The sequence below is a fragment of the Aegilops tauschii genome, chromosome 5 (assembly GCF_002575655.3).
Source record: "Aegilops tauschii subsp. strangulata cultivar AL8/78 chromosome 5, Aet v6.0, whole genome shotgun sequence".
Classification (NCBI taxonomy): domain Eukaryota; kingdom Viridiplantae; phylum Streptophyta; class Magnoliopsida; order Poales; family Poaceae; genus Aegilops; species Aegilops tauschii.
In genome coordinates, this window is record NC_053039.3 from 469,010,100 (window position 1) to 469,037,682 (window position 27,583).

Below are 27,583 nucleotides of genomic sequence, written 5' to 3' on the forward strand. Positions count from 1 at the left end.
ATGTTGTGACTGCAGATGGAGCTATCGCCGTGGAGACCCTTCGGGCGGAACTTGCCCGAGCCAAGGAACAAGCCAGGAAGAGTGATGCGGCCGCCCTAAAGGCGGTCGAAGAGCTAAGAGCCGAACAGGCTGCGCATTGCCAGAGCAAAGAGAAAATAGCCCAGATGGCTATTGAGCTGAAAGATGCCGCCGACCGTTATGAGCTTCTTGAAAAGGAAAGCCAAACGCAAACGGCGGACCTGGAGAAAGCCATGGTAGCAGCCAAGGAAGCCCGCTATAAAATTAGAGCGGCGAAGGAGGAGCTACGTCAAGCCGGAGATATCGCGGCTGGGAAGCCCTTTTTGTTGCGGACGAAGTTCGGAGATCCTAAGTATGCCCTTCTGGATCAATTATGGAGTTCTGCAGACGCATACTTGGATTTGGCAGCGAGCGCTGCTGATGCGACCGAGTTTTTCAAAGATCAAAAAGATCACGAAGTGGAAAAACTGTTCTGGTCGCAGTTCAATATTCTGGTGCGTCCGCTGCAGTTAAATGAGTGAATGGCCGAGTGGGCCGAGCTCCATAGGTTGTCCGGGCTTGCCATGAGGTCTGTTGTGGATCATCTTTGGCCGGAAGGACCAAGGCCGAATAGTTATTTTGGCTTAGTGCAACGATTCCTTGGTGCTGTGCCGCATATCGACGCTGTGAAGAGATCGGCGTGCATAGAGGGTGCGCGGATGGCTCTTGCCCGTGTCAAGACATACTGGGCAGAGATGGAGGCCACCGCTGTTGCAACCCAGAGTTTGGCCGTAGGCCGGGTATTGGCCGAGCACTATATTGAAGAAGTCTTAGAAGGCGCTCGTTTAATAGAGGCTCGGTGCTCGAAGAGTATCATGTTCTAGTGACATGTATCCCAATTGTAAGAACAATGTTATTTGAATTATAAAGGCTGTGTTTATACTTTTGCCTGAAAGTATTATTATGCCTCCTATGCGGTCATTTATGTATATATATAACCTAAAAGTTTGCAGTCGTCGGCTTCAGCCCCCACGCATATAATGCGGGGGTGTTCGCGAAAGCGCGTCTTCACACTTGATCCAACGTCTTGGTCCAAAGGAGGTGGTAGCACGGTGAACGAGGCAATCGGACTATATTGCTTTAACACTTTCACTTAACCATAGGATTTTGACAGTGGGGCTACTATATAGCCCTGGTATTTCCGCGGCTATCCGAATACAGTGTGCGTACGTACATGACCGGGGAAACTGGTCCTTCGTTAATGCGGAGGAATCCCGAAGATTTCGATAAGTCATTGAGTGGTTGACCAGTCTCACGCTTTATCATGACAGTCAGTTTTCGGCTTTCTCTACTAAGGTGCTCGTCCAGATGAACCGGGGCACAATCGCAGTAGTTCTCCCGGTGCCACCTTAGCCAATAGAGCAGAACGTAAGGTAGCAAAACACGGGAGCCGGGCAAACCCAACATTTGACCAAAGACATGATTCGGAGCTGATGCATATAAGGCCAAACTCACGACGCCGAACACTCCCTAAGGTATTCGGTCTTTACAACATATATTGGGCTGAGTAACGCCCTTGAACCCTGAATTTCCAGGTACGTGCATTAGTCTGACGTAGCGAAATGCCAATAACGCCAGTGTCCCTCTCGGTTGTGTTGAGTATCCGGAGGGTGTGAAGCAACAAGAGACAGTAAGAAAGGTTTACACAGGGTCTTAATCTAAAAAGAAACCTTTGAGCGGGGCCCTGCTGCACGTCTGTGCCTGTGTCTCCGTTGTGCCGTATCCTGGAAGGGTGTAGCACGATTATCATCTGTTAAAAGAGAAGAACTTAGATGAAATTTGTCGTGCGAAAAATTGGTTTTTCTTAATAAACCATTAAAATTCAAAATAAGGTCGAGTCGAACTGTAGACTTTGTTTTTTTTGACATGCGGGAAGCCCCTAGCACCGGCTACGGGGGTATATTCATCAACCCCATCTCAGGTTTATCTAAGCTATTACAGCTAGTGGTGCGCCGGACTCGTCTAGCCGTGTCCGCGGTCTTGATGACCGATCGTTTATGCTAGTTGGAGAGGCCATTTTAGTGTTTGGCTACTAAAGCTGCCGCACATTCTTCCGCGCGTAAGGAACGCTCAGTGTTTCCGCTGACTGTGATGATGCCGCGTGGACCGGGCATCTTGAGCTTAAGATAAGCATAGTGCGGTACTGCATTAAAACGAGCGAAGGCCATTCTTCCGAGTAGTGCTTGATAGCTGCTTCAGAATGGAGCGATGTCGAAGGTTAACTTTTCACTTCGGAAGTTGTCGGGGGAACCGGATACAACCTCTAGTACGAGACAGCCCGTGCAGCTGGCCTCTGGGCCTGGTATTACTCCTTTAAAGGTAGTACTGCTTTGGCTAATTCTTGTTGGGTCTATCCCCATTTTGCGGACTGTGTCTTGATATATCAGATTGAGACTACTGCCGCCGTCTTGAGGACTCGGGTGAGATGGTATCCGTTGATTATTGGGTCGAGCTTCAAGGCAGCCGATCCTCTGTGCCGGACATTGGTCGGGCTATCCCTGCGATCAAAAGTGATCGGGCGGGTCGACCAAGAGTTGAACTTGGGGGTGACGGGCTCTACGGCGCATTCATCTCGGAGTGCATGTTTGCTCCTCCTCTTCGTCATGTGAATCATGTTCACTATTTTGACCTTTGGTGGGAACTTTTTCTGTCCCCTAGTGTTTTGCTGACGAGGCTCATCCAACTCTTCACTTGGTGTCTCCCTCCCCTTGTGTTCGGCGTTTAGCTTGCCGGCCTGCTTGAAGACCCAGCATTCTCTGTGGGTGTGATTTGCAGGTTTATCGGAGGTGCCATGAATCTGACATAATTTGTCTAGAATCTTGTTCAGGCTGGACGGTCCATCTCTGTTGCCGTTGAAAGGCTTTTTCCGTTGACCGGGTCGAGAGCCCCTAAATCCGGCGTTTACCGTTGTGTTGTCTGGGATGTCTTCATTATTTCGATGCTTGTTTTTACTGCGTCGTGGTTTTCCATTACCATCCCTGACTTCAGATGTGCCTGGGTCGCTGGTGCTACTACGGGCCAGCCAGCTATCTTCGCCCATGCAAAAGCGGGTCATAAGGCTTGTTAGGGCTGCCATTGTCCTTGGTTTTTCTTGGCCGAGGTGTCTAGCGAGCCATTCGTCTCAGACGCTGTGTTTGAAAGCTGCTAAGGCTTCGGCGTCCGGGCAGTCGACGATTTGGTTCTTCTTAGTGAGGAATCTGTTCCAAAGCTTTCGGGCTGACTCTCCGGGCTGTTGAATTATATGACTTAAATCGTCTGCATCCGGAGGTCGGACATAGGTCCCTTGAAAGTTGGCCCTAAAAGCATCCTCAAGCTCCTCCCAACTTCCAATTGAATTTTCAGGGAGGCTCTTCAGCCAGTGTCGAGCTGGTCCTTTCAGCTTGAGGGGCAGGTACTTGATGGCGTGGAGATCGTCTCCGCGAGCCATATGGATGTGGAGGATGAAGTCCTCAATCCAGACCCCAGGGTCCGTTGTTCCATCGTACGCCTCTATGTTCACGGGTTTGAATCCCTCTGGAAATTCATGATCCAGCACCTCATCGGTTAAACATAGGGGTGCGCGGCACCCCTGTATTTGGATGTGTCATTGCGTTCTGACGGTTGTAGTGTTCGGTTTTGATTATGCACTGGAGCGCGCTTCCTAGATCCGTAGATGGATCTGGTAACGCCAGCCTTTTGATGCAAGTCCTCGCGTGTATCATGTGCTGACTTATGTGCGACCTCGTTAGCCACCCTATCACGGCCACGAGGTGGTCGATCCGACGGGTCGGCCGTTTTATTTTTCGGCTGTGTGGGCTCTAAGGCCTCATCATCGAATTCAGGCAACAGCTTGCGCTTTGGATAGCTCTTTGTGTGGCAACTACCACCATACTTTTCTTCAGTGTCGAGTGTCGAGCACTTTGTTCCATCTAATGTTGAGTGTATTCTGCGTGGCCTTAAGCCTTTGCTTCTGCTTCTTCAGACTCCTCGCGGTGGCAATAAGCCTTCAACGGAGGTTCTCTTGTTCCAAGTGCCTTTCCGGGATGATGTGTGCGTCGTCGTCCGGACTGTTTTCCTCTCCGGAGAGAGGTTGATGAGCTTTATCCTCGGCATCGACGTGTTCGGACAGCGGCTCCGTACTATGTTCGCCGTTCGCTGGTTCATCCTGCTCTATCGCTGGGTCAATGTGGTCGCCGTTTCCTCTTTAGTCGACCGGGGTATTATTTTTTTCTTGCGCTGTTATCGCTGTTTTTGCCGAGGCGGGATTTGGAGCGGCGCCTACGCCGTCGCTTTGATTGCTTCTCGAGGGAGCTATCCTTTGCTGCATCCTTCTGTTCCTCGTCATTGTTTTCTTTGGGTGTATCCACCATATATACATCGTGTGATGAATTGGCTGTCCAGCGCCCTGTGGGCGGTGGTTCCTGTTCGTCTCCTGCATCGTCGTCCATACCGTCGATGTCTTCGGAGCCGAAGTCGAGCATGTCGGTTAAATCGTCGACAGTGGCTACTAAGTGGGTGGTGGGTGGGGAGCAAATTTCTTCGTCGTCCGCATCCCATTCTAGCCGGACATAGTTCAGCCAAGGGTCTCCTGACAAGGAGGGAGACCTCAACGAGTTTAGCACGTCGCCAAAGGGCGAGTGCTGAAAGATATCCGCGGAGGTAAACTCCATGATCGGTGCCCAATCGGAGTCGATAGGCACGGACACAGGCGGCTCGGAGCCCATGGCCGGGGACGAATCAAATGGTTCGGCAACACGGGTCTCGTAGGAGGTGAAGTCAGTATTTGGCTCAATCGCCGTGGCGGGGTCCATCCACCCTTCCTCAGATGGCGCAATTTGTTCCGGATTAAGGGCCGGAGTGGATGCAGGTGTGATCTCCCGAACACTGTCCGACGGCAGAGCTAAGTCGTGCTCGTCGTGATTGTGCGGCGCACCTGACATGGGCTCGAATCCGTCGAAGATCAAGTCTCCGCGGATGTCGGCAGTATAGTTCAAGTTTCCAAACCTGACCTGATGGCCAGGGGCGTAGCTCTCGATCTACTCCAGATGGCCAAGCGAGTTGGCCCACAGTACGAAGCCGCCGAATACGAAGATCTGTCCGGGGAGGAAAACCTCACCCTGGATCGCATCGTTGCCGATGATCGAAGGAGCCATCTAGCCTTACGATGACGGCACAGTGGAACTCTCAACGAAAGCACCAATGTCGGTGTCAAAACCGGCGGATCTCGGGTAGGGGGTCCCGAACTGTGCGTCTAAGGCGGATGGTAACAGGAGGCGGGGGACATGATGTTTACCCAGGTTCGGGCCCTCTCGATGGAGGTAGTACCCTACTTCCTGCTTGATTGATCTTGATGATATGAGTATTACAAGAGTTGATCTACCATGAGATCGTAGAGGCTAAACCCTAGAAGCTAGCCTATGGTACGATTGTTGTTGTTGTCCTACGGACTAAACCCTCCGGTTTATATAGACACCGGAGGGGGCTAGGGTTACACAGAGTCGGTTACAAGGGAGGAGATCTACATATCCGTATTGCCAAGCTTGCCTTCCACGCCAAGGAGAGTCCCATCTGGACACGGGACGAAGTCTTCAATCTTGTATTTTCATAGTCCAACATCCGGCTAAGGGATATAGTCCGGCTGTTCGAGGACCCCCTAATCCAGGACTCCCTCACCCGTCAACTTCCATGATTTCTTCATGAGGACTCTGGCCAATGTCGCAATGTCACCGTTTGAGTTGAAGCCTTATGCTCCGTGGATTATGAGGTTCATTAGAACAAGGTCTTCACTCAACTACAAAGCTGATACACTGAACCATTGCAGCTACTTTCCCCCGATTGAAGTCCTCAAACGGACATTTTCCTCAGCTGATGACAAGGGAAAGGCCGCTGCTGTTATTGATGAAGGCATTCGTCCATTGGATGGTCAATTTCGCAAAGCTGCATCTTATTCCACCAATGATGACTCTGCCACTCATGACTCTGCCGCCAACGCAACCAAGCCAAATCCTCAAGGCATAGCTCCTAGGGTGATGACTGATCGTGAGCTTCTCCTCAGTCTTCACCAGAAGGTTGATCGCAATCACAAATGGGTCAAGCGTCAGTTTGGTTCAATTCTTCACAACATGACTGCTACCCATAATGCAGTGAAGAAAAACCATTACTACCTCCATGAAACCTTCAACCATACCTGGGCTGTTCTGTCTCACATTTAGAGCGCAGAAGATCTGAAGAAAATGGGTCTCAAGGAAGATTTTGACTGGTCTGCTCCTCCACCGAAGAAATACAAGAAGGTCAAGGTTCCTTCCTTGGTGGCCAGCTCCTATTCTTCATCGCGCGACACCGACGAGCATGAAGACTTGGACGACACTGCGGCAGGCCCTACATCAACAATTGACCCCAACAACGCTGGCGCTCCTTCATCAACTTGATATTCTTCAGGGGCGTTAGTCCTCAATTTAGATCCTTTTGGTCATTCGATGACAAAGGGGGGGAAATTTGAGTTAGTCTTCAAGCGGGTCTATACTATATGGACGTTTTTTTTGCTAAGTTACAACTCTCGTTCTTCTGATGACTTTGCTGGATCGAGTTGTAAACTTAAACTCTATGGTGACCTGATACTTTTGCTGTAGTTCTTTTTCTACATGCTTATTCCTCATTAATGTTTATGCACGCATGCTGAATTACATTAGTCACCATATTTCATCATGCATTTCAAATTCTTCATATTATATGTCAAATGCGTGTATGAATTACAAGATATAGGGGGAGATCTCCATGATTCTACTCTTCAAGTGTGCATTGCTTCAAAAGCAAATTCCTCTCTATGCACATCTTCAGGGGGAGTTCTTCTATATCTTGCAATCAAATTCCTCAATATCAGTATTTACACTTCATATGTTTATCCCCGTTGAAAACTTAACCTATATTGTCATCAATCACAAAAAAGGGGGAGATTGTAAGTGCATCTAGTGCCCCTTAGTGATTTTGGTGTATTGAAGAATTATAGGTTAAGGGACTAATGTGTTTATGAGTGTACACAGGTCTATAAGTCTATGAGGAGTTTGATATTTACAGAGAAAGTCGACTCCTAAAAATGAAGTTCTTCAACTGAAGACTTTGGATTTCTGAAGACTTACTGAAGACTTTGAAAGTGAAGAAATTGGTGTGACCTTGAAGACTTGGTATTCATTTGAGGAACATGAAGCGTGAAGACTTTTGTTTTCGTAGTTTCATTTTCTCTTTCTTGAGTCATAGGAAACACCGTACTGTTAAAGGGGGTCGAGGAAATACTAAGGAAAAATTTCCATGTGATGCTCAACTCAAAATCCTACACCTACCAATACCTTCGAGTGAAGCCATTGGAAATCTCATACAGTTCAGTCATATTCTTCAGTGACAGAGACGAAGTTCCTCTGGTCGCTGAGGAATTTGTTCTGACTGAGGAGTTAGGAATTCACCAGTGCGGATTGCCTACACTGCGAGGAACATGATAGCCCTGAGGAATTTGATACTCAAATTTCCGACCGTTGTTGTGCTATGCGCCAGCTGTCCCAAAATATCTACCCACCTAACGGTCATATTATTGAACGGCATTTATGTCTTATCATGTCGGGCTGCTCCCTAGGCTATAAATAGCCGCCCCCTACAACCACTAGCTGGTTGGCTGCTCCAAGAGAAACTGACACTTGTCATTTGAGAGCATCCCATCCTCCGAGGACTTTGAGTGAAAATCATCGAGTTAGGAAAACCCAAACCCAAAGTGATTGAGCATCACTGAAGAGATTGATCCTGCGTGGATCCGATGCTTGTTACCTTTGAAGACTGTGCTTCTTCCAGACGGTTAGGCTTCATGGTCTAGAGAATCCAAGAGGAATTGTGGATCACCGAGTGACCGAGTTTGTGAAGGTTCGGAAGTCACATGAAGACTTACCATGAGAGATTGGGAGAGGTCTATGTGACCTTAGCTCAAGGAGAATACGGTGAGGACTGTGTGTCCGGGACTGTGTGTCCTCAGGTTTTAATACCTAGCCGCTCCAACTAGATGTACAACGAAGACAGCAGTTGGAACTGGTCTACCAAATCATTGTCTTCACCAAGCTTACTGCTTCTATTTCCTCAACTCTTTCACTTCCTCATTACTGTGTTGTGCACTTGTTCATATCTGTGTTTGAAGACTTTGACTGAAGACTTTCTCAATTTCCTCAGTTCAATTTCTTCAGTCTATTTGTCTTCATCCTGTGTTATCCTGTGTTTACGCTTTCTGTACTCTGTGCCTGTCTTCATTTCATCATGATGACCATGCCTGTGTTTTGTTATGTTTACTTCTGAGTACTTATTCCGCTGCAAGTAGTTCTTCGCTAAGGAATTTCCTCACCCGCAAATTCTGAATAATTCATAAAAATCGCCTATTCACCCCCCCCCCCTCTAGTCGATATAACGCACTTTCACGTGTAGCCTATAGTGCAATCGCTCGGGTTCAGTTAGAGCCCAACGCCTCGCACCCACGCGCGTGCGTGTACGAGAGAAACGCGCATCGCTCGGCCTCGACCACCCACCGTAACAGGGAACACCCTGATATTTTCCTCGCCCTCGCTTCTACCACGGTTTTTTCCATCATGGACGGACCAAAGAATGTCATGCAGCTGCGTCTCCGGCCCGCCTAGGACGAAAAGCCCATTTTCTGTCATAATTTTTTGTCATAGAAGTAGGACCCCACCACATCTATGATGATACCGTGTTTTGTCACAATTATCGTCATAGAAGTGTCATAAGTATAACAGAAAAAAATTCGTTCGGCCCAAAATGTCACGGATGTGTCTTTTTTTGTAGTGATCGTCGCCGACGTCGATGCCTCCAACATCGCCAAGGCCCGGTCCCGCCTCAACGAGGACCGCCAGCGCCTGTTGGACCTGACCGAGACACTCGCCGCCACGCAGCATCGCCTCGACTCCGCCCAGGTGGAGCGCGACGCCGCCTACGGCTTCACGCCTACTGCCCCCGAGCCAAGCTGGGTTCCCGACGTGCGAGCCCGGGGTGGCGCGATCGGGCGCGCTTTCGGCGCCCTCCCTCCCGTCTACAAGACTCCCATGAAGAACATGCGTGCTACCTAGGCAGCCGCGGTCGGCCTGGATCAGCTCGCGGGCGAGGAACTGCAGGATCGCCTCAAGAGAGTGAACGACCTCCTCACCGCGGCCAACGCACAGTAGGACCGCCTCAACCAGCTCGCCAGGCCGGCCGGATCCGGCTCCGTCCGAGTCGCCGGACCCGGCGACAACCAGCATACGGCGTCTTCTCCACCCGGCGAGGCGCACTCTGGCCGCACCCGGACCCGGCGCAACCCCGCACCGATGGCTGCCGGCAGCTTGGCGGACGAACCGTCCTCGGAGGCCCGGCGCTGCCTCGACCCCCTGCTTCAACCCGGCCGGCGTCCGGCTACAGGCGACCCGGCCCCCCGCGGCGCGATCACCGACCGGCTGGGCCCGCGCGCCATCGACGGCACTGATGCTCGCCACCGCCTCGACCGACTCGCCCTCTCCCAGGAGCTGGAGGAGACCGGCCCCGTCGGACCAGCGTGCTTCGGGCCACGCATCCGGGGCGAGCCCTTCACCAAAGGGTTCACGCTCCCCCGCGACACCCCCAAGTACAACGGCACCATGAAGCCGGAAGACTGGCTCACGACTACACCACCGCCATCGGCATCACCGGCGGTAACCACCGCCTCGCCGTGCGCTATGTGCCTCTCATGCTCCAAGGGTCGGCCCACACCTGGTTAAATAGGCTGCCGGCTGGTAGGATCAACGCGTGGGTCAACTTCGAGCAGGCCTTCGTGCGCAACTTCACCGGCACCTACAAGCGACCTGGCCGCCCCAGTCAGCTCGCCATGTGCGTGCAGGGGCCGGCGGAAACCGGCCGCGAGTACCTCGCACGCTGGACCGAGCTCCGGAACAGCTGCAAGGGCGTCCATGAAGTCCAAGCGATCCAGTACTTCGTCAATGGGTGCCGAGACGGCACCCTCCTCAAGCACAAGCTCTTGCGCTCCGAGCCGACCACTATGGCCACGCTCATGGTGACAGCGGACAAGTATGCCAATGCCGACTCCGCCATGAAGATCCAGGTGGCACTGGATGAAGCCGGCAAGGCCAAGCCGGTGCCACCTCCGAAGCCGGCCGGCGAGGGAAGCCGGCAGCAGCACAACCAGCAGAACAACAAGCGCAAAGCCGATCAACCGGCTCAGCGCTACGACAACCGGCTCGTCGCGGCCGCCGAGCAGGCGCCCGCGACTGACCCGGCCGCCAAGCGCCGGAACACCGGCAAAACGACATGGCAGCCCGCCATGAGTTTCGAGGAGATGCTCGACGCTCCTTGCAAGCACCACAGCGGCGCGAGGCCGTCTAAGCACACGCTCCGACAGTGCGTCATCACCAAGCGCATCGCGAGGGGCAATGTCCCACCGCCTCCGGCTCCAGCTCTGGGAGCAAGGCAGCCGCCTCTGCCTCTGCCACCACCTCCAGTCGGCGGCGCGATGCGCGACGACCCCTACCAGGCCCCGAACGCGACCTACATCGTATTCACCAGCCTCGGCGACGACAAGTGCAGCGAGCGCCTCCTTCGGCAGGAGGTGAACACTGTCATCCCGGCTAGGACGGAATACATGCATTGGTCGGATCGCCCAGTCAACTAGACCCGGGAGGACCACCCGGCCATCATGCCGAACCCGGGTGGTTACGCCCTCGTTCTCGACCCCACTATCGCTGTGCCCCGGCGCACGTGCAAATTCTCCCGGGTTCTCGTCGATGGCGGCAGCAGCATCAACATCCTCTACCGCGACACCATGACCAAGCTCGGCCTCGAGGCCAAGGATCTGGAGCCGACCCGGACAATCTTCCACGGCATCGTCCCCGGCCTCTCCTGCTCCCCGACCGGCCGGGTCCGGCTCGACGTCATGTTCCGCGACAGCAGTCACTTCCGACGCAAGCCGATCTGGTTCGAGGTAGTGGACCTATCCACAGCGTACCACGCGCTGCTGGGCCGGCCCGCGCTCGCCAAGTTCATGGCGGTCCCCCACTACGCCTACCTGAAGATGAAGTTGTCGGGTCCAAAGGGCCTCATCACCATCATTGGCGACTACCGCAAGTCCCTGGACTACGCCCGAGACGGCGCCAAGCTAGCCGAGTCGCTGGTCATAGCCGAGGAGCGGCGCCAGCTCGACCGGATCGTCGCCCTGGCCCAAGAGTCGTCTGCCGCGCAGATCCCGACGGAGGAGCCGGCCGATGAGGCCGCGTTCAAGCCCTCCAAGGAGACCAAGAAGGTGAAGCTGAACCCAGAAGACCCCAGCTGCAGCAAGTACGTTATCGTAGGCACCCGCCTCGACAACAAATAGGAAGGCGAGCTCGTCAACTTCCTCCGTGAGAATCGGGATATTTTTGCATGGACCCCCAAGGACATGCCGGGTGTCCCGAGGAAGTACGCCGAGCACAAACTCCACGCCTCCAAGGACGCCAAGCCTGTCTGTCAACCCCTGCAACATTTTTCCGAAGAGAAGAGAAGGACCATCGGAGAAGAGGTCGCCAAGCTCTTAGCGGCTGGCTTCATCATGGAAGTGTTTCATCCCGAGTGGCTGGCCAACCCAGTCCTCGTCCTGAAGAAGAAAAAGATCTGGCGCATGTGTATCGACTACACAAGTCTGAACAAAGCCTGCCCCAAAGACCCGTTCGCCCTCTCGCGGATCGACCAAGTCATCGACTCCACCGCCGGGTGCGAGCTCCTGTCCTTCCTGGATGCTTACTCCGGCTATCATCAGATCAAGCTGGACCCGGCCGACGCCCTGAAGACGTCCTTCATCACGCCCTTCGGGGCGTATTGCTACATCACCATGTCGTTCGGCTTGAAGAACGTCGGCGCCACCTTCCAGCACTGCATGCAGAAATGCTTGCTGCCGCAACTCGACCGCAACATCCACGTCTACGTGGACGACATCATGGTGAAGACCAAGCAGCACCTCACGCTCCTCGACGATTTGAAGGAAACCTTCGCCAACCTGCGCGAGTACAAGGTCAAGCTCAACCCGGAGAAATGCGTTTTCGGCATCCCAGTCGGAAAGCTACTCGGCTTCCTCGTCTCGGAGCGCGGCATTGAGGCAAACCCGGAGAAGATCAAGCCATCGAGCGCATGCGCAAGCCGGCTCGGCTGCGCGATGTCCAGAAGTTCACCGGCTGCTTGGCCTCGGTCAGCCGGTTTCTCAGCCGACTGGGCGAGAGGGCCTTGCCCCTGTATCAGCTGATGAAGAAGACGACGCCGTTCGAGTGGAACGACCAGGCGGACGAAGGTTTCCGGGATCTCAAGCGCATGCTCTCCACCGCACCAGTCCTGGCCGCACCGGCCGATAAGGAGCCGTTGTTGCTCTACATCACCGCAACCTCGCGGTCGGTCAGCACGGTGATGGTGGTCGAGCGACCAAAGAAGGACAAGGTCCAAGCCGTCCAGCGTCCCGTCTACTACCTGAGCGAGGTGCTCTCCTCCTCGAAGCAGAACTACCCGCACTACCAGAAAATGTGTTACGGCGTGTACTTCACCGCCAAGAAACTGAGGCAGTACTTCCAAGAGCATGTCATCACCGTGGTCAGCACGGCCCCTCTCGGCGACATCATCGGGTGTTGGGACGCCTCTGGCCGGGTTGCCAAGTGGGCACTCGAGCTAGCCGGCCACACCATCCTCTACGAACCCCGCACCACGATCAAGTCCCAGGCCTTGGACGTCTTCCTCGTCGACTGGACCGAGACCCAGTACCTGTCGCCGCCACCGGACTCGACGCACTGGCGCATGCACTTCGACGGCTCGAAGATGCGACTTGGCCTAGGGGCCGGCATCGTGCTGTCCTCCCCCAAGGGCGACCGGCTCAGATACGCACTGCAGATCCACTTCGCCGCCTCCAACAACGTCGCCGAGTATGAAGCCCTTGTGCACGGTCTCCGGCTTGCCAAGGAACTCGGCATTCAGCGCATCCTGTGCTACGGCGACTCGGACCTGGTGGTGCAGCAGAGCTCTGACGAGTGGGACGCCCACGACTCCAACATGCGAGCTACCGCTTCCTCGTCCAGAAGCTGTCCGGATTCTTCGCGGGTTGCGAGTTCCTCCACGTCCCGCACGCCGAGAATCAAGCGGCCGACACGCTCGCCAAGATCGCCTCGTCCCGACAGTCCATTCCGCCTGGCGTCTCCCTCAAGCATCTACACAAGCCGACCATCAAGCCATCTCCGGACTCCGAGTCCATCCATGTTCCAGACGACCTGGCCGCGCCTCAACCCGGCCCGGGGACTGCTCCAACCGACCCAGCCGCGCCTCAACCCGGCCCGGGGACTGCTCCAGCCAGCCCGACCACACCCCAACCCGGCCCTGGGGCTGCTGAACCCGGCTCGGGGACTGCCACCCCGGAACCCGTCGTGATGGCTGTCCTCGCCGGGGTCGCGGCGCCATCCTGGGCCCTACCCATCTCAGAGTTCCTGGAAAACGGGGTCCTTCCCATGGACGAAACCGAAGCCCGGCAAGTGCAGCACTGAGCGTCCGCCTACAGCATCATCAACAACGAGCTCATCAAACGCAGCTCCACCGGCGTGTTCCAACGCTGCGTCGAGCAGGATAAGGGCATTGAGATCCTCCTCGGCATACACCAGGGCGACTGCGGGCACCACGCCGCCTTGCGGTCCCTGGTGGCCAAGGCTTTCCGCCATGGCTTCTACTGGCCCACGGCCCGACGCAGAGTCACTCGTCCTCAGGTGTGAGGGATGCCAATGCTTCAGCAAGCGCAGCCACCAGCCAGCATCGGCACTCCGAACTATCCCGATCGCCTGGCCCTTCGCGGTCTGGGGACTCGACATGGTGGGACCCTTCAAGACCGCTCGAGGTGGCATGACGCATCTGCTGGTGGCGGTGGACAAGTTCACCAAGTGGATCGAGGCAAGGCCGATCAAGAAGCTAGACGTTCCGACGGTCGTCCGATTCATCAAGGACATTGCGGTACACTACGGAATGCCAAACAGCATCATCACGGACAACGGCACCAACTTTGCCAAGGGCGCGCTCGCGCAGTACTGCTCCGTCTCCGGCATCCTCCTCGACCTGTCTTCCGTTGCACATCCATAGTCCAATGGCCAGGTCGAGCGGGCCAACGGCCTCATCCTATCCGGCATCAAGCTGCGACTCGTCGAGCCGCTCATCCGTTCACCCGGCAGTTGGCTTGACGAGTTGCCAGCCGTCCAGTCTCCGCACCACGCCAAACAGGTCGACCGGGTTCACCCCGTTCTTCCTTGTCTACGGAGCAGAAGCTGTCATCCCGACCGACGTCGAGTTCGACTCGCTGCGCGTCACGATGTACACGGAAGCCGAAGCAAAAGAAGCCTGCGAAGACGGCGTCGACCTGCTCCAAGAAGCACGTCTCCTAGCGCTCAGTCGCTCAGCCATCTACCAGCAAGGTCTGAGGCATTACCACAGCAAGAAGATCAAGCCGCTCGCTTTCCGAGAGGGAGACCTCGTCCTCCGACTCGTCCAAGAGCAGACTAGCCAACACAAGCTGTCCTCTCCATGGAAGGGACCCTTCATCGTCAGCAAGGCCGTATGCGACCGCAACGCGTACTACCTCATCGGCGCCTGCAAGACAAACAAGCGCAAGAGGGACACCGCCGGCGAAAAAACAACCCGGCCATGGAATGCAGAGCTCCTCCGCCCGTTTTACAGTTAGCCGAGTGCACGTATGTATCGCTGCCTTTTGTAAACCGTCTAAAATTATGGGGTCCCTGAACGACGCTCGGGGGCTGCCCCTTTTGCGACCAAGCTATTGTGTCTCCTACATCTGTGCACTACTTTACTCTCAAATCAAACCCGGCCACCGGGTCGACCCGCTCAACCCGGGGGCTCGGGGGCTGGCCGGCTTGGTCACCCGTCGTTTTTCCCTTAGCGATTCTCAAATGCGTTGGTTCGCCATAAGCTTCTCGCTTCGCCCTAAGCCGCAGATCCGGCTTCGGCTGTCGGCTGGCAAGCACATGAGTCCAAAGCACCAGTGTGCCACAAGAACTAAGTCAAGAACTGCCGGGTCGCCCAACCTGGCCCGCCACTATAAGTTGCCGCACGACCGACTGCCCGCCAACCCGGCCCCACCGGATCGCCGCCAGCCGGCCCAGTGGGTGTTTCGCTCACTTAATGTTTCAAAAGGCTAAGTATTGAACGCTCCTCCCGAAGGCCGAACCCCTTCTCACGGACCAGAGCCTTGGCCGTCAGACTCGCGGGGGGAAACCCCAAAGGGGGAGAGTTGCAAGAAAACGGCTCTAAAAACGGGAAGCAAAAGCGAAAACATCCACAAAGTTTCTGCATATCACCGGATCGCTCGACCTGGCCTCACCACATTAAGTTGCCGCACGACCGGCTGCCCGCCAACCCGGCCCCGCCGGATTGCCGCCAGCCGGCCTAGTGAGTGTTTCGCTCGCGCTCAGCATTTCGAAAGCACAAGTACTGCACGTTCCTCTCAAAGCCGAACCCCTTGTCACGGACCAGAGATTCGGCCGTCAGACTCGTGGGGGTGAAACCTAAAGGGGGACGATCGCAAGAAAACAGCTGCAAAAAAGAGAAGCAAAGGCGCAAACATTCACGCAGCTCATACATCATAAATTTAAACAGGCCCAAGGCCAGAGTTCATTACACCCAGTCAAACCCCCAGTGGGTTGGACCTGCTACCTAACAGAAATTTTTCATAAAGTTAAAAAATCAGGCATCACCTCCGCCAGAGCGCGCAGCCCCCGGGTCCGCAGAAGTGCCGGTATCCTCCTCCCCGGCGTCCGCGTCACGGTAGACATCCGTCTCCTCGGAGCTGCCCTCCGGGTCGTCCAGAAGAAGGCCATAGTCGTCGGTAGGCACGACTCCACCATCCTCCGCCCGCTCCGGCTAGAACCCGTCATGGAAGGCGAACCCGGCGATGTAGCTGGCTCGGGCGGCGATCCGTCCGGCTTCCGCCTGCAGTTGGCTCTCCGAGCTGGCTCGCTGGCCCATCAACGCGTCCAGTGCCAAATCCGAATGCCACGACACCACGAACCGGAGCGCCATCTCGGCGCCGGCATGGGCGGCAGAAACCCGCCACTCGTGAAGGCGGTCCGGGCCCGCCTCCAACCACCGCGCCAGCCGCGTGAAGCTGGTCGGCGCGACGGCACCCGGCCAGAGGGTCGCCGTCATCACCGCGCCGGCCTCAGAAAGCCGCCTCATCTGCTCACTCAGAACCCGCAGATGGGCCTCGGCAGCAGCAACGATCTCCGGGAAGGTCTAGGCCACCCACGGGTCCATCTCGGAGCCAACGACCCCTTGCGGGTTGCACTGAAAGCGGACCGCCTCCTCCGCCAGCTGGCGCGTCTTCGGGAAGGCCCCTCCCAAGAAGAAAAGTAAGTCAGAAGAAGATTACTAAGGAAAAAGAGCCGGAGTCCCAACCCGGCAACAACAAAACCAAAAGAAAGCACTTACCGAAGAAGGACTCTTCCAGGTGCTGCGCTTAAAGCAATGTACCGCGCCACTCCCGGGCAATAGTGCGGTCACGCTTCTCCAGCGCCTTCTCCAGGTCGGCGACCTTGGCAAGGGCCACCTTCAGCTCGGCGTCCTGGTCCTCGGCCGCCTTCACGACCCCCTCATCGAGTCGGGTCTCCCCCTGCCGGGTCTCCTCCGCCGCGGCCACCAGCGCCTTCAGGCGCTCCACCTCGGTCTGGAGCTGCCCCTTGTCGTCAGCCAGCTTGCCGCGTTGCTGGTCCGCCTCGGCAAGGGCTTGCTGCGCCTCCACGACTTTGGCGGCCTCCGCCTGGAGGCGCTCCACGTCGGCCTCGAGGCGGCTCTTGTCGCCCGCCAGCTGCTCCCGCAGCCGGCTGGCTTCGTCGAGCGCCTGTCGGGCTCCCGTCGCCTTCGCCTTCTCCGCCTCGGCCCCGAGCCGGCCAACGTCTGCGACAAGCCGGTCATAATGAAACCCGAACCAGCCGGGTCCTCCAAGACAGCACCTCGGCTGCAGAAGAAAAACTCAGCAACAAAGTACTATTTTAAGATTCGACCCAACTGCTACGCAATTGGCCCGAATTTTGGGGGCTACACCCAGTGGGTGCGTTAGCACGCCCCCACTAGAAAAGAGCATGAAGAAGAAATACCTGTCGCGACGCGGAGCTCCTCCTCCTTGGCGGCGAGCCTCTCCTTAAGACGCCGATGCGTCTCGAGGAGCCGGTTGAAGACATTGACCCGGTAGGAGTCAAGTTGCTACAGAAGGAAGCGATCAGCTCAAGACAGCAAGATAAGATTCGACCCAACTACTACGCAGTTGGCCCGAATCTCGGGGGCTACACCCAGTGGGTGCGCTGGCGCGCCCCCACAATGGAGAAAACAATGGAAAGAAAAGCAGAACGCAAACGGAAACTTACGAAGACGGCGCGCTCCAGCTCCTGCGTCGCCTCAACCTCGGCCTGGGTGAAGGCCTGGTTCCGGTCCGTCCGCCCACGCAGGCGGCGGGTCACGGCGGCCATCGCCGCCTCCTCCTGGGTCGGAGGACCGAAGAGGACCTCGTTGGCCCCGCTCCGCGAAGGCCGCGGCTCGGCGACCCGGCGCCCTCCGGACCTGAGCACCAGGGCGTGCTCTCCACCCCCCCCCCCCCCCCCCGCGAAGCCGGCGCCTTCTCCGGCGCCCTCTCCGGCACCGACGCCGGCTCGGTGGGTGGAGCGGCTTGAGGCTCCACCACCGGCAGCGCCTCGCACGCCAGCGTCCAGGACACCCCCTCCGGTGCTGCCCGCGTGGCCTCCATCGGCCCCCCTCCCGCTTGACCACGTCGGTCCGCGGTGCGGTGTCATCTCCGATGACCACGACCTCCTGGTCGAGTTCCATCGCACCCGCACGGCCGCCTTGGCCATGCTCCCTGTCTGACACCGGCACGAAGACCGTCGCCGCCACCACCACCGTCCCCGCCGGCATCTCCGGCCACGCCGGCCCCTCGCCGGCTTGCGCCCACGCCATCGCGGCGCTGACCCGGGCCTGGGTCGACGCCGCCTCCAGCTCCACCTGGGCCCGATTCCGGTCCCGCCAGGCCAGGCCCTCGGCATCGGTTGGGTCCAGACCAAGGTCCGGGTCCACCGGCGCCTCCTCCTCGTCCCGGTCAACGGTGTCGGACCGGCTCCTCCGGAACACGGCGCCCTCGGTGGACGCGGCATCCGCCGCCGCCAGCGCCAGCGAGATCGGCGACCTAAAGCACTAGACAAGAAACAATCACGCCGAGTCGAGCGGAGCCGCTCAGCAACTCGGCTCGGGACAAAAGGGTTACTTACCCCGGCACCACCGGAACGGCGGGCCTTTCCGCCCTCTCCTATGGAGCGTCGCGCCTCCTCTTGGCGGGCGGCTTTGCACCCCCAGCCGGGTCCGCCGCGCGCTTCGCGGTTGCCCGCGGCGGGACGCTGTCCTTCCCATGCGGGCGCCGCACCATCGCCGCCCCCCGAGACGACCCGGCTCCAGCCGCGCCGCCGCCTTCTCCACCCCGCGCCGCTACACCAGCGACTCGTGTCAGCATCCCCAGCTTTCCCACAACCGGCGACTCGAGAAATGTAAACAGGACTCACCTACTCGGCGCTCCGCGCCCGTGTCGGCGGCCGCCGCCTCCCCTCCACCATGGGCCTCGGGCTCCTCTGAGGCGACCCGCACCACCTGCGCCCGCGCCCGGTCGTAAGGATGTCGAATGGCGTTCAGAAGCACCTCGCACGTCGCGTCGGGACGAACAAGAAGATAAGCAGCAGCAAAGTACGGGGACCAGGGACTCACCAATGGTGCCGGGTCCGACGGCTATACGGGGCCTTCCCGAACTCCCAGTTCACCCCCAAGTTGGCCTTGGAGATATCGTTGACCCGGCGCGCAACTTGGTCTGCCGCCAACCGCGTGTTCGCCATGTGGTTGGGATCTTGGAGGCCGGTCATCTGACCGATGAGATGGTTGCGCTGCTGCAGCAGCAGCACCCGCCGGGAGATAAAGGCGGTGATGAGGTCGGTGCTGGTGAGCCTCTCCCGCTCCTTCATCACCGACACCCGCTCGCACAGGTTGAGCACCTCCTGCGACGGGCGCTTGGGGTAATACCCCCAGTTCTGCTTCCCCCACGGCGGCGAGTTGATGAACGGCGAAAGGTTGATGCGGTCCTCGCCGAGGTTGCGGACGTAGAAGAAGGAGTTCTACCATTTCTTGGCAGAATCCTCCAGCGGCATCCTCGGGCAGTCGGCGCCCGACCGCTTGGTGATGACGGCTGCCCCGCACTCGGACATCTCCCCGGCCCTCGGCCCCTACTGCTTCAGGGAGAAGAAGCGCACCCAGAGGTTGATCGAAGGTTCGACCCCCAGGTACCCCTCGCAGAGGGTGACGAAGCCGGACAGCTGCACAATCGCGCCGGCGCCAAGATGGTGGGGCTGGAACCCGAAGAACTCTAGAAAGTCACGGAAGAAACTGCTTGCGAGCAGCCCGAACCCGCACTTGAAATGCGGCAGGAAGACCACCCGCTCCGAGCCCTCAGGCCGCGGCTCCCGCCCTCCCTGCGGGAGGCGCGCCTCGACCTCCTCCGCCCTCGGCAGGCGCCTGGTGTCGCGAAGGTAGGCGATGTCGTCGAGGGTGACGGTGGAACCCATCCACGACCCTGACGGCAGCGCCATCAACCCGAGCGCGGAGGAAGAGGAAGGAGGAAAGAAAGAAGATGGCGAGAAAGCTCTGCTCAAGACGGCGGGCGTCGCAGCTAGCGGCGGTCGTCAGAAGCAGAGGGAGGATGAAGAGGCAGGAAAGCACGAGCGTGGATTATCTCCGCCGCCCCCTTTGCCCCCAATTTATAGGCCACGGTTTGAAACGTGGGGAAGTGGGATGGTTTGCGCTCGCCCCTCCCACGTCCCCGCAATAAGTGCGCACGCATGCACGCAGCAACTGCATCGAGAATGGCAACCGACCCAAGGACGCCGCAATAAATCCGTGCGCGTGGGCCGAGGGGGCGCAGCGGCGGGCCCCAGGCCGTCGCCCCATCCCGTCGCGCGCGTGGCCTGTCAGGCCCCTCCGTCTCCCAGGCGCCACATGGCGGCCGCACGAAGCCCGAAAGATCGCCCAAGATTCATCGAACTCCTTGGTTTCCCGCCACAAGCGGGATGCCGCGATCCGGCTTTTGAAAGCCGGCACACAGTGGGTGTTGCCGGACCCGGCGGTCACCAAATCCGCCTCCACAAGGGGGGGAACTGTGAAGGCCCTCCCACCTGAAGACGGCGGACCTTCACAGCTTCGAGGACTACTGTCGGGGGGATGAACCCCAGGCAGGCAACGGAACCCGGATCCTTTTCAAAAACAACGGGGCCAGCATCGCCCCTCGATCCGGCTCGCCCTTGGCCGGGCGCCCAACCCGGCCAGGCCCTGCGACCCGGATAGGCTCTGCAACCCAGCCGGACTCCTCAACACGGCCCCAGCAACAAAGCTCAAGACTTCCCCAACAAGCCAGCACCGCCCTTGGCGTGTTCTCCAAACCCGGCCAAGGGTTAGCGGTCGTCCCATCCCCGTTGTACGATGGGATGAGACTCCCCCAACCGATGACCAAAGCCATAGTACCCCGCCCATGCCTCTGGTCAGCCGGACGAGGCAACAGTGCCCCTCACCTACCCGCTGACCAGGGCTAGCGTGGCAACAGTGCGCCCGACGCCACCCATGACGCCAGTAAGCTGCGACCTGACGGAGCGCCACTATAGCCGACTCGACTCGGCCTCGCCCTGACGATCGACAAGACGGCACACAGTGCCCCCTAGGCGCATGGGGCCTACGCCCGGTGAACCCGGCGAGCCCTGGCACCCGGCGGGTCCCAGCACCGGGTTCCTAGACACTGACAACCTGGCCCTACGGCCTTTTAAAATTACCCTTGTACCCCTGGGGGGGTTGACCTATAAAAACCCCCAGGAGCCCTCATGCATACGGAGAGCAAGTAAGAAGGCAACACACTCACCTGTCCACCCACACACACCCAGCAAGCAACACCCGAGGAGAGGGAGCAGCCTAAGCCTTGGCCTGACCTCCTTCTTCCTCCACACAGCTCTAGGAGCAACTCTGTACTGTTACGTATAAACCACACTCAGCAGGACTAGGCTTGTTATCTCTCCGGAGAGCCCCAAACCTGGTATGTCTTGCGTCCCGCGCTCGCTCATGCCGACCTCGCCTCTGGAGCCCACCAGTGCCCTCGAGCCTCCTCCTATCTTTAGCCATCCCATGGCATCTGCTGTGCGCCCACCACGACAAGTACCTAAGTGGTGATTTATTTTCTTATACTAACGGAGCTTACGAGTTTTCTGTTGAGTTTTGTGTTGTGAAGTTTTCAAGTTTTGGGTAAAGATTCGATGGACTATGGAATAAGGAGTGGCAAAAGCCTAAGCTTGGGGATGCCCAAGGCACCCCAAGGTAATATTCAAGGACAACCAAGAGCCTAAGCTTGGGGATGCCCCGGATGGCATCCCCTCTTTCGTCTTCGTCTATCGGTAACTTTACTTAAGGCTATATTTTTAACCACATGATATGTATTTTGCTTGGAGCGCCTGGTATGATTTGAGTCTTTGCTTTTTAGTTTACCACAATCATCGTTGTTGTACCCACCTTTTGGGAGAGACACACATGAATCGGAATTTATTAGAATACTCTATGTGCTTCACTTATATCTTTTGAGCTAGATAATTTTTGCTCTAGTGCTTCACTTATATCTTTTTAGAGCAAGGTGGTGGTTTTATTTTATAGAAATAATTGATCTCTCATGCGTCACATATATTATTTTGAGAGTCTTTTAGAACAGAATGGTAATTTGCTTTGGTTATAAAATTAGTCCTAATATGATGGGCATTCAAGATGGGTATAATAAGAACTTTCATATAGAGTGCATTAAATACTATGAGAAGTTTGATACTTGATAATTGTTTTGAGATATGAAGATGGTGATATTAGAGTCGTGCTAGTTGAATAATTGAGAAATTGAGAAATACTTGTGTTGAGGTTTGCAAGTCCTGTAGCATGCACGTATGGTAACCGTTGTGTGACAAATTTGAAGCATGAGTTGTTTCTTTGATTGCCTTCCTTATGAGTGGGGTCGGGGACGAGCGATGGTCTTTTCCTACCAATCTATCCCCCTAGAAGCATGCGCGTAGTGCTTGGTTTTGATGACTTGTAGATTTTTGCAATAAGTATGTGAGTTCTTTATGAATAATGTTGAGTCCATGGATTATACGCACTCTCACCCTTCCATCATTGTAGCCTCTTCGGTACCATGCATTGCCCTTTCTCACCTCGAGAGTTGGTGCAAACTTCGTCGGTGCATCCAAACCCCGTGATATGATACGCTCTATCACACATAAACCTCCTTATATCTTCCTCAAAACAGCCACCATACCTACCTATTATGGCATTTCCATAGCCATTCCGAAATATATTGCCATGCAACTTTCCACCGTTCCGTTTATTATGACACGCTTCATCATTGTCATATTGCCTTGCATGATCATGTAGTTGACATCGTATTTGTGGCAAAGCCACCATTCATAATTTTTTATACATGTCACTCTTGATTCATTGCACATCCCGGTACACCGCCGGAGGCATCTACATAGAGTCACATTTTGTTCTAAGTATCGAGTTGTAATTCTTGAGTTGTAAGTAAAAAAAGTGTGATGATCTTCATATTAGAGCATTGTCCCATGTGAGGAAAGGATGATGGAGACTATGATTCCCCCACAAGTCGGGATGAGACTCCGGACGAAAAAAAAAAGAGGCCATAAAAAAAGAGAAGGCCCAAACAAAAAATGAGAGAAAAAGAGAGAAGGGGCAATGTTACTATCCTTTTTCCACACTTGTGCTTCAAAGTAGCACCATGATCTTCATGATAGAGAGTCTCTTATTTTGTCACCTTCATATAATAGTGGGAATTTTGTTATAGAACTTGGCTTGTATATTCCAACGATGGGCTTCCTCAAAATGCCCTAGGTCTTCGTGAGCAAGCAAGTTGGATGCACACCCACTTAGTTTCTTTTGTTGAGCTTTCATACATTTATAGCTCTAGTGCATCCGTTGCATGGCAATCCCTACTCCTCGTATTGACATCAATTGATGGGATCTCCATAGCCCGTTGATTAGCCGTGTTGATCTGAGACTTTCTCCCTTTTGTCTTCTCCATACAACCTCCATCATCATACTCTGTTCCACCTATAGTGCTATGTCCATGGCTCGCGCTCATATATTGCGTGAAACTTGAAAAAGTTTGAGAATGCTAAAATATGAAACAATTGCTTGGCTTGTCATCGGGGTTGTGCATGATGGGAGCATTTTGTGTGACGAAGATGGAGCATGGCCAAACTATATGATTTTGTAGGGATGAGCTTTCTTTGGTTGTGTTATTTTGAGAAGACATAATTGCTTGGTTAGTATGCTTGAAGTATTATTATTTTTATGTCAATATTAAACTTTTGTCTTGAATCTTTCGGATCTGAACATTCATGCCACAATAAAGAAAATTACATTGAAAAATATGTTAGGTAGCATTCCACATAAAAAATTCTGTTTTTATCATTTACCTACTCGAGGACGAGCAGGAATTAAGCTTGAGGATGCTTGATACGTCTCCAACGTATCTATAATTTTTGATTGTTCCATGCTATTATATTATCCATCTAGGATGTTTTATATGCATTTATATGCTATTTTATATGATTTTTTGGACTAACCTATTAACCTAGAGCCCAGTGCCAGTTTCTGTTTTTTCCTTGTTTTTGAGTTTTACAGAAAAGGAATACCAAATAGAGTCCAATTGACGTGCCAATTTTTGATGATTTTTTATCGACCAAAAGAAGCCCCCGGAGTAAAAGAGTTGGGCCAGAAGAGTCCCGAGCCGTCCACGAGGGTGGGGGCGCGCCCTACCCCCCTGGGCGCGTCCCCCTATCTCGTGGACGACTCGGAGACCCCCCTGACATGAGACCTACGCCAAAAATTCCTATAAATACCCAAACCTCCAAAAAATAACCCAGATCGGGAGTTCCGCCGCCGCAAGCCTCTGTAGCCACCAAAAACCAATTGGGACCCTGTTCCGGCACCCTGCCGGAGGGGGGATCCATCACCGGTGGCCATCTTCATCATCCTGGCGCTCTCCATGACGAGGAGGGAGTAGTTCACCCTCGGGGCTGAGGGTATGTACTTGTAGCTATGTGTTTGATCTCTCTCTCATGTTCTTGATATGGCATGATCTTGATGTATCGCGAGCTTTGCTATTATAGTTGGATCTTATGATGTTTCTTCCCCTCTACTCTCTTGTAATGGATTGAGTTTTCCCTTCGAAGTTATCTTATCAGGTTGAGTCTCTAAGGATTTTAGAACACTTGATGTATGTCTTGCATGTGCTTATCTGTGGTGACAATGGGATATTCACGTGATCTACTTGATGTATGTTTTGGTGATCAACTTGCGGGTTTAGTGACCTTGTGAACTTATGCATAGGGCTTGGCACACGTTTTCGTCTTGACTCTCCGGTAGAAACTTTGGGGCACTCTTTGAAGTTCTTTGTGTTGGTTGAATAGATGAATCTGAGATTGTGTGATGCATATCGTATAATCATACCCACGGATACTTGAGGTGACATTGGAGTATCTAGGTGACATTAGGGTTTTGGTTTATTTGTGTCTTAAGGTGTTATTCTAGTACGAACTCTAGGATAGATCGAACCAAAATAATAGCTTCGTGTTATTTTACTACGGACTCTTGAATAGATCGATCAGAAAGGATAACTTTGAGGTGGTTTCGTACCCTACAATAATCTCTTCGTTTGTTCTCCGCTATTAGTGACTTTGGAGTGACTCTTTGTTACATGTTGAGGGATTGTTATATGATCTAATTATTTTATTATTGTTGAGAGAACTTGCACTAGTGAAAGTATGAACCCTAGGCCTTGTTTCCTAGCATTGCAATACCATTTACGCTCACTTTTACCACTTGCTACCTTGCTGTTTTTATATTTTCAGATTACAAAAACCTATATCTACCATCCATATTGCACTTGTATCACCATCTCTTCGCCGAACGAGTGCACCTATACAATTTACCATTGTATTGGGTGTGTTGGGGACACAAGAGACTCTTTGTTATTTGGTTGCAGGGTTGTTTGAGAGAGACCATCTTAATCCTACGCCTCCCACAGATTGATAAACCTTAGGTCATCCACTTGAGGGAAATTTTCTACTGTCCTACAAACCTCTGCACTTGGAGGCCCAACAACGTCTACAAGAAGAAGGTTGTGTAGTAGACATCAAGCATTGGCAAAATAAAATCAGGCATTTGAGGCAGTTCTTGCTGGGTTGGGCTAAACATCTCAGTGGGATATATAAGGCTGAGAAGGAAAGGCTCCTTTTGCTTATTCAATCCCTAGACTTAAAAGATGAGTCCTCCATCTTAGATGCCAAAGAGCAGGAAACTAAAGTGGAGGCGGAGTTATGATTAAAAGAACTGCTCCGTGAGGAGGAAATGAAGTGGGCACTGCGAGCTAAAGTGCGCAAAATCGTCCAAGGGGATGATAACACACAATTCTTCCACATGATTGCGAATGGCAAGCACCGAAAGAAGAGAATCTTTCAGCTTGAGCAAGATGAGGGAACGATTTTAGGACAGGAGAACCTAAAGGTTTATATCACCAATTATTATAAGCAGCTGTTTGGGCCTTCTGAGGACAATTTTGTTTCTTTGGATGAGTCGAGGGTTGAGGATGTTCCTCAGCTCGCAGTTGATGAGAATGATATTTTGACTGCCCCATTTTCAGACAAAGAGGTGTTTGAAGCAATCTCCCAAATGAAAAATAATAAAGCTCTAGGACCGGATGGTTTTCCGGCGGAGTTTTATAAAAAGTGCTGGCACATTATTAAGGGTGACTTGCTTCCGATGTTCCAGGATCTTTTCTTGGGACAGTTGCAGTTGTCTCACTTGAATTTCGGTACTATCACTCTGCTTCATAAGAAAACAAAGGCTATAAGAATTGAGCAATTTAGGCCGATCTGTCTTCTTAATGTTAGCTTTAAAATCTTCACCAAAGTTGGGACTAATAGGCTCACAGAGATTGCGCATTCTGTGGTGCAGCCGTCCCAAACTGCTTTCATGCCGGACAGAAATATCCTAGAAGGGGTTGTGGTTCTGCATGAAACGCTCCATGAAATCCACACGAAAAAACTAGATGGGGTGGTTTTCAAAGTGGATTTTGAGAAAGCGTACGACAAGGTAAAATGGCCTTTTCTTCAGTAGGCTTTGCGTATGAAAGGATTCGATCAGGTCTGGAGAGATCAGGTAGACTCATTCACGCAAAAAGGGAGTGTTGGAATTAGGGTTAATGATGACATAGGTCATTATTTCCAAACACATAAGGGTCTGCGACAAGGAGATCCGATGTCGCCGATTTTGTTCAACATAGTCGTTGACATGTTGACAATTCTCATAGGAAGGGCCAAGGATGATGGTCAGGTAGGTGGCCTCGCCCCGCATTTAGTTGACGGGGGAGTATCTATCCTAAAGTACGCTAATGATACTATCATCTTTATGAATCATGATTTGGCTAAAGCTAGAAACATGAAACTAGTTTTATGCTTGTTCGAACAATTGTCGGGGTTGAAGATTAACTTTCATAAAAGTGAATTGTTCTGCTTTGGAAGAGCTAAAGAAGAACAACAAGCTTACAAAGAATTGTTTGGGTGTGAATTGGGGTCTCTACCCTTCACGTATCTGGGTATACCAATCCACCATCGCAAGCTCTCTAACAAAGAGTGGAAGAGCATTGAAGATCGATTTGAAAAAAAACTGAGCTGCTGGAAGGGCAAGCTTATGTCATACAGAGGATGATTGATTCTGATTAATTCGGTTCTCACAAGTATGCCTATGTTTTATTGTCTTTTTTCGAAGTACCAGTTGGAGTACGGAAAATGCTAGACTTCTATCGATCACGCTTCTTCTGGCAGAGTGATGAATTAAAAATAAAATATAGACTCGCTAAGTGGGATATCATTTGTAGGCTGAAAGACCAAGGGGTTCTAGGCATTGAAAATTTAGAGGTGAAGAACAGATGTCTTCTCACCAATGGCTGTATAAGTTATCTGTAGAGACGGATGCCACTTGGGCACAAATTCTTCGTAATAAGTACCTTCATTCCAAAACTTTGTCCCAGGTGACGGTAAGACCGACTGATTCGCCTTTTTGGAAGGGACTCATGCGAGTGAAATCAGCCTTTTTCAATAGGACAAAATTTGTAGTTGGAAATGGTACTTCCACAAGATTCTGGGAGGATACATGGCTAGGGGAGACACCCCTTGCGATCCAATATCCGTCTCTCTATAATATTATTCAGTGAAGAGACACTTACGTTGGAACAGTACTACAGTCAACTCCTCTTAATATCTAATTCAGGAGGACGCTAGTGGGAAACCATTGGGAAGCTTGGCTCCATCTTGTGAGAAGATTGATGGATGTCCAACTATCTCAATAGCCAGATCAGCTG

The 27,583-nt window shown here is 53.8% G+C and overlaps 1 protein-coding gene across 1 annotated transcript; it reads left to right on the top strand.

Annotated features, from left to right (window-relative positions):
* The first annotated feature begins 10,867 nt into the window (after nucleotides 1–10,867).
* Nucleotides 10,868–11,416, top strand: LOC109736479 (uncharacterized). The gene is made up of 2 exons (XM_020295723.1): nucleotides 10,868–11,092; nucleotides 11,138–11,416. Exons 1-2 carry the CDS (start codon nucleotides 10,868–10,870, stop codon nucleotides 11,414–11,416), a joined length of 504 nt encoding a protein of 167 aa, XP_020151312.1.
* Nucleotides 11,417–27,583: the final 16,167 nt, after the last annotated feature.

Excerpts from the sequence above, each read along its gene's own strand:
- LOC109736479 (XM_020295723.1), top strand. The coding sequence starts at position 10,868 with ATGACCAAGCTCGGCCTCGAGGCCAAGGATCTGGAGCCGACCCGGACA. Across the intron at positions 11,093-11,137 it reads CGCTCGCCAAGTTCATGGCG|GGCCTCATCACCATCATTGG; the intron begins GTCCCCCACTAC and ends TCGGGTCCAAAG.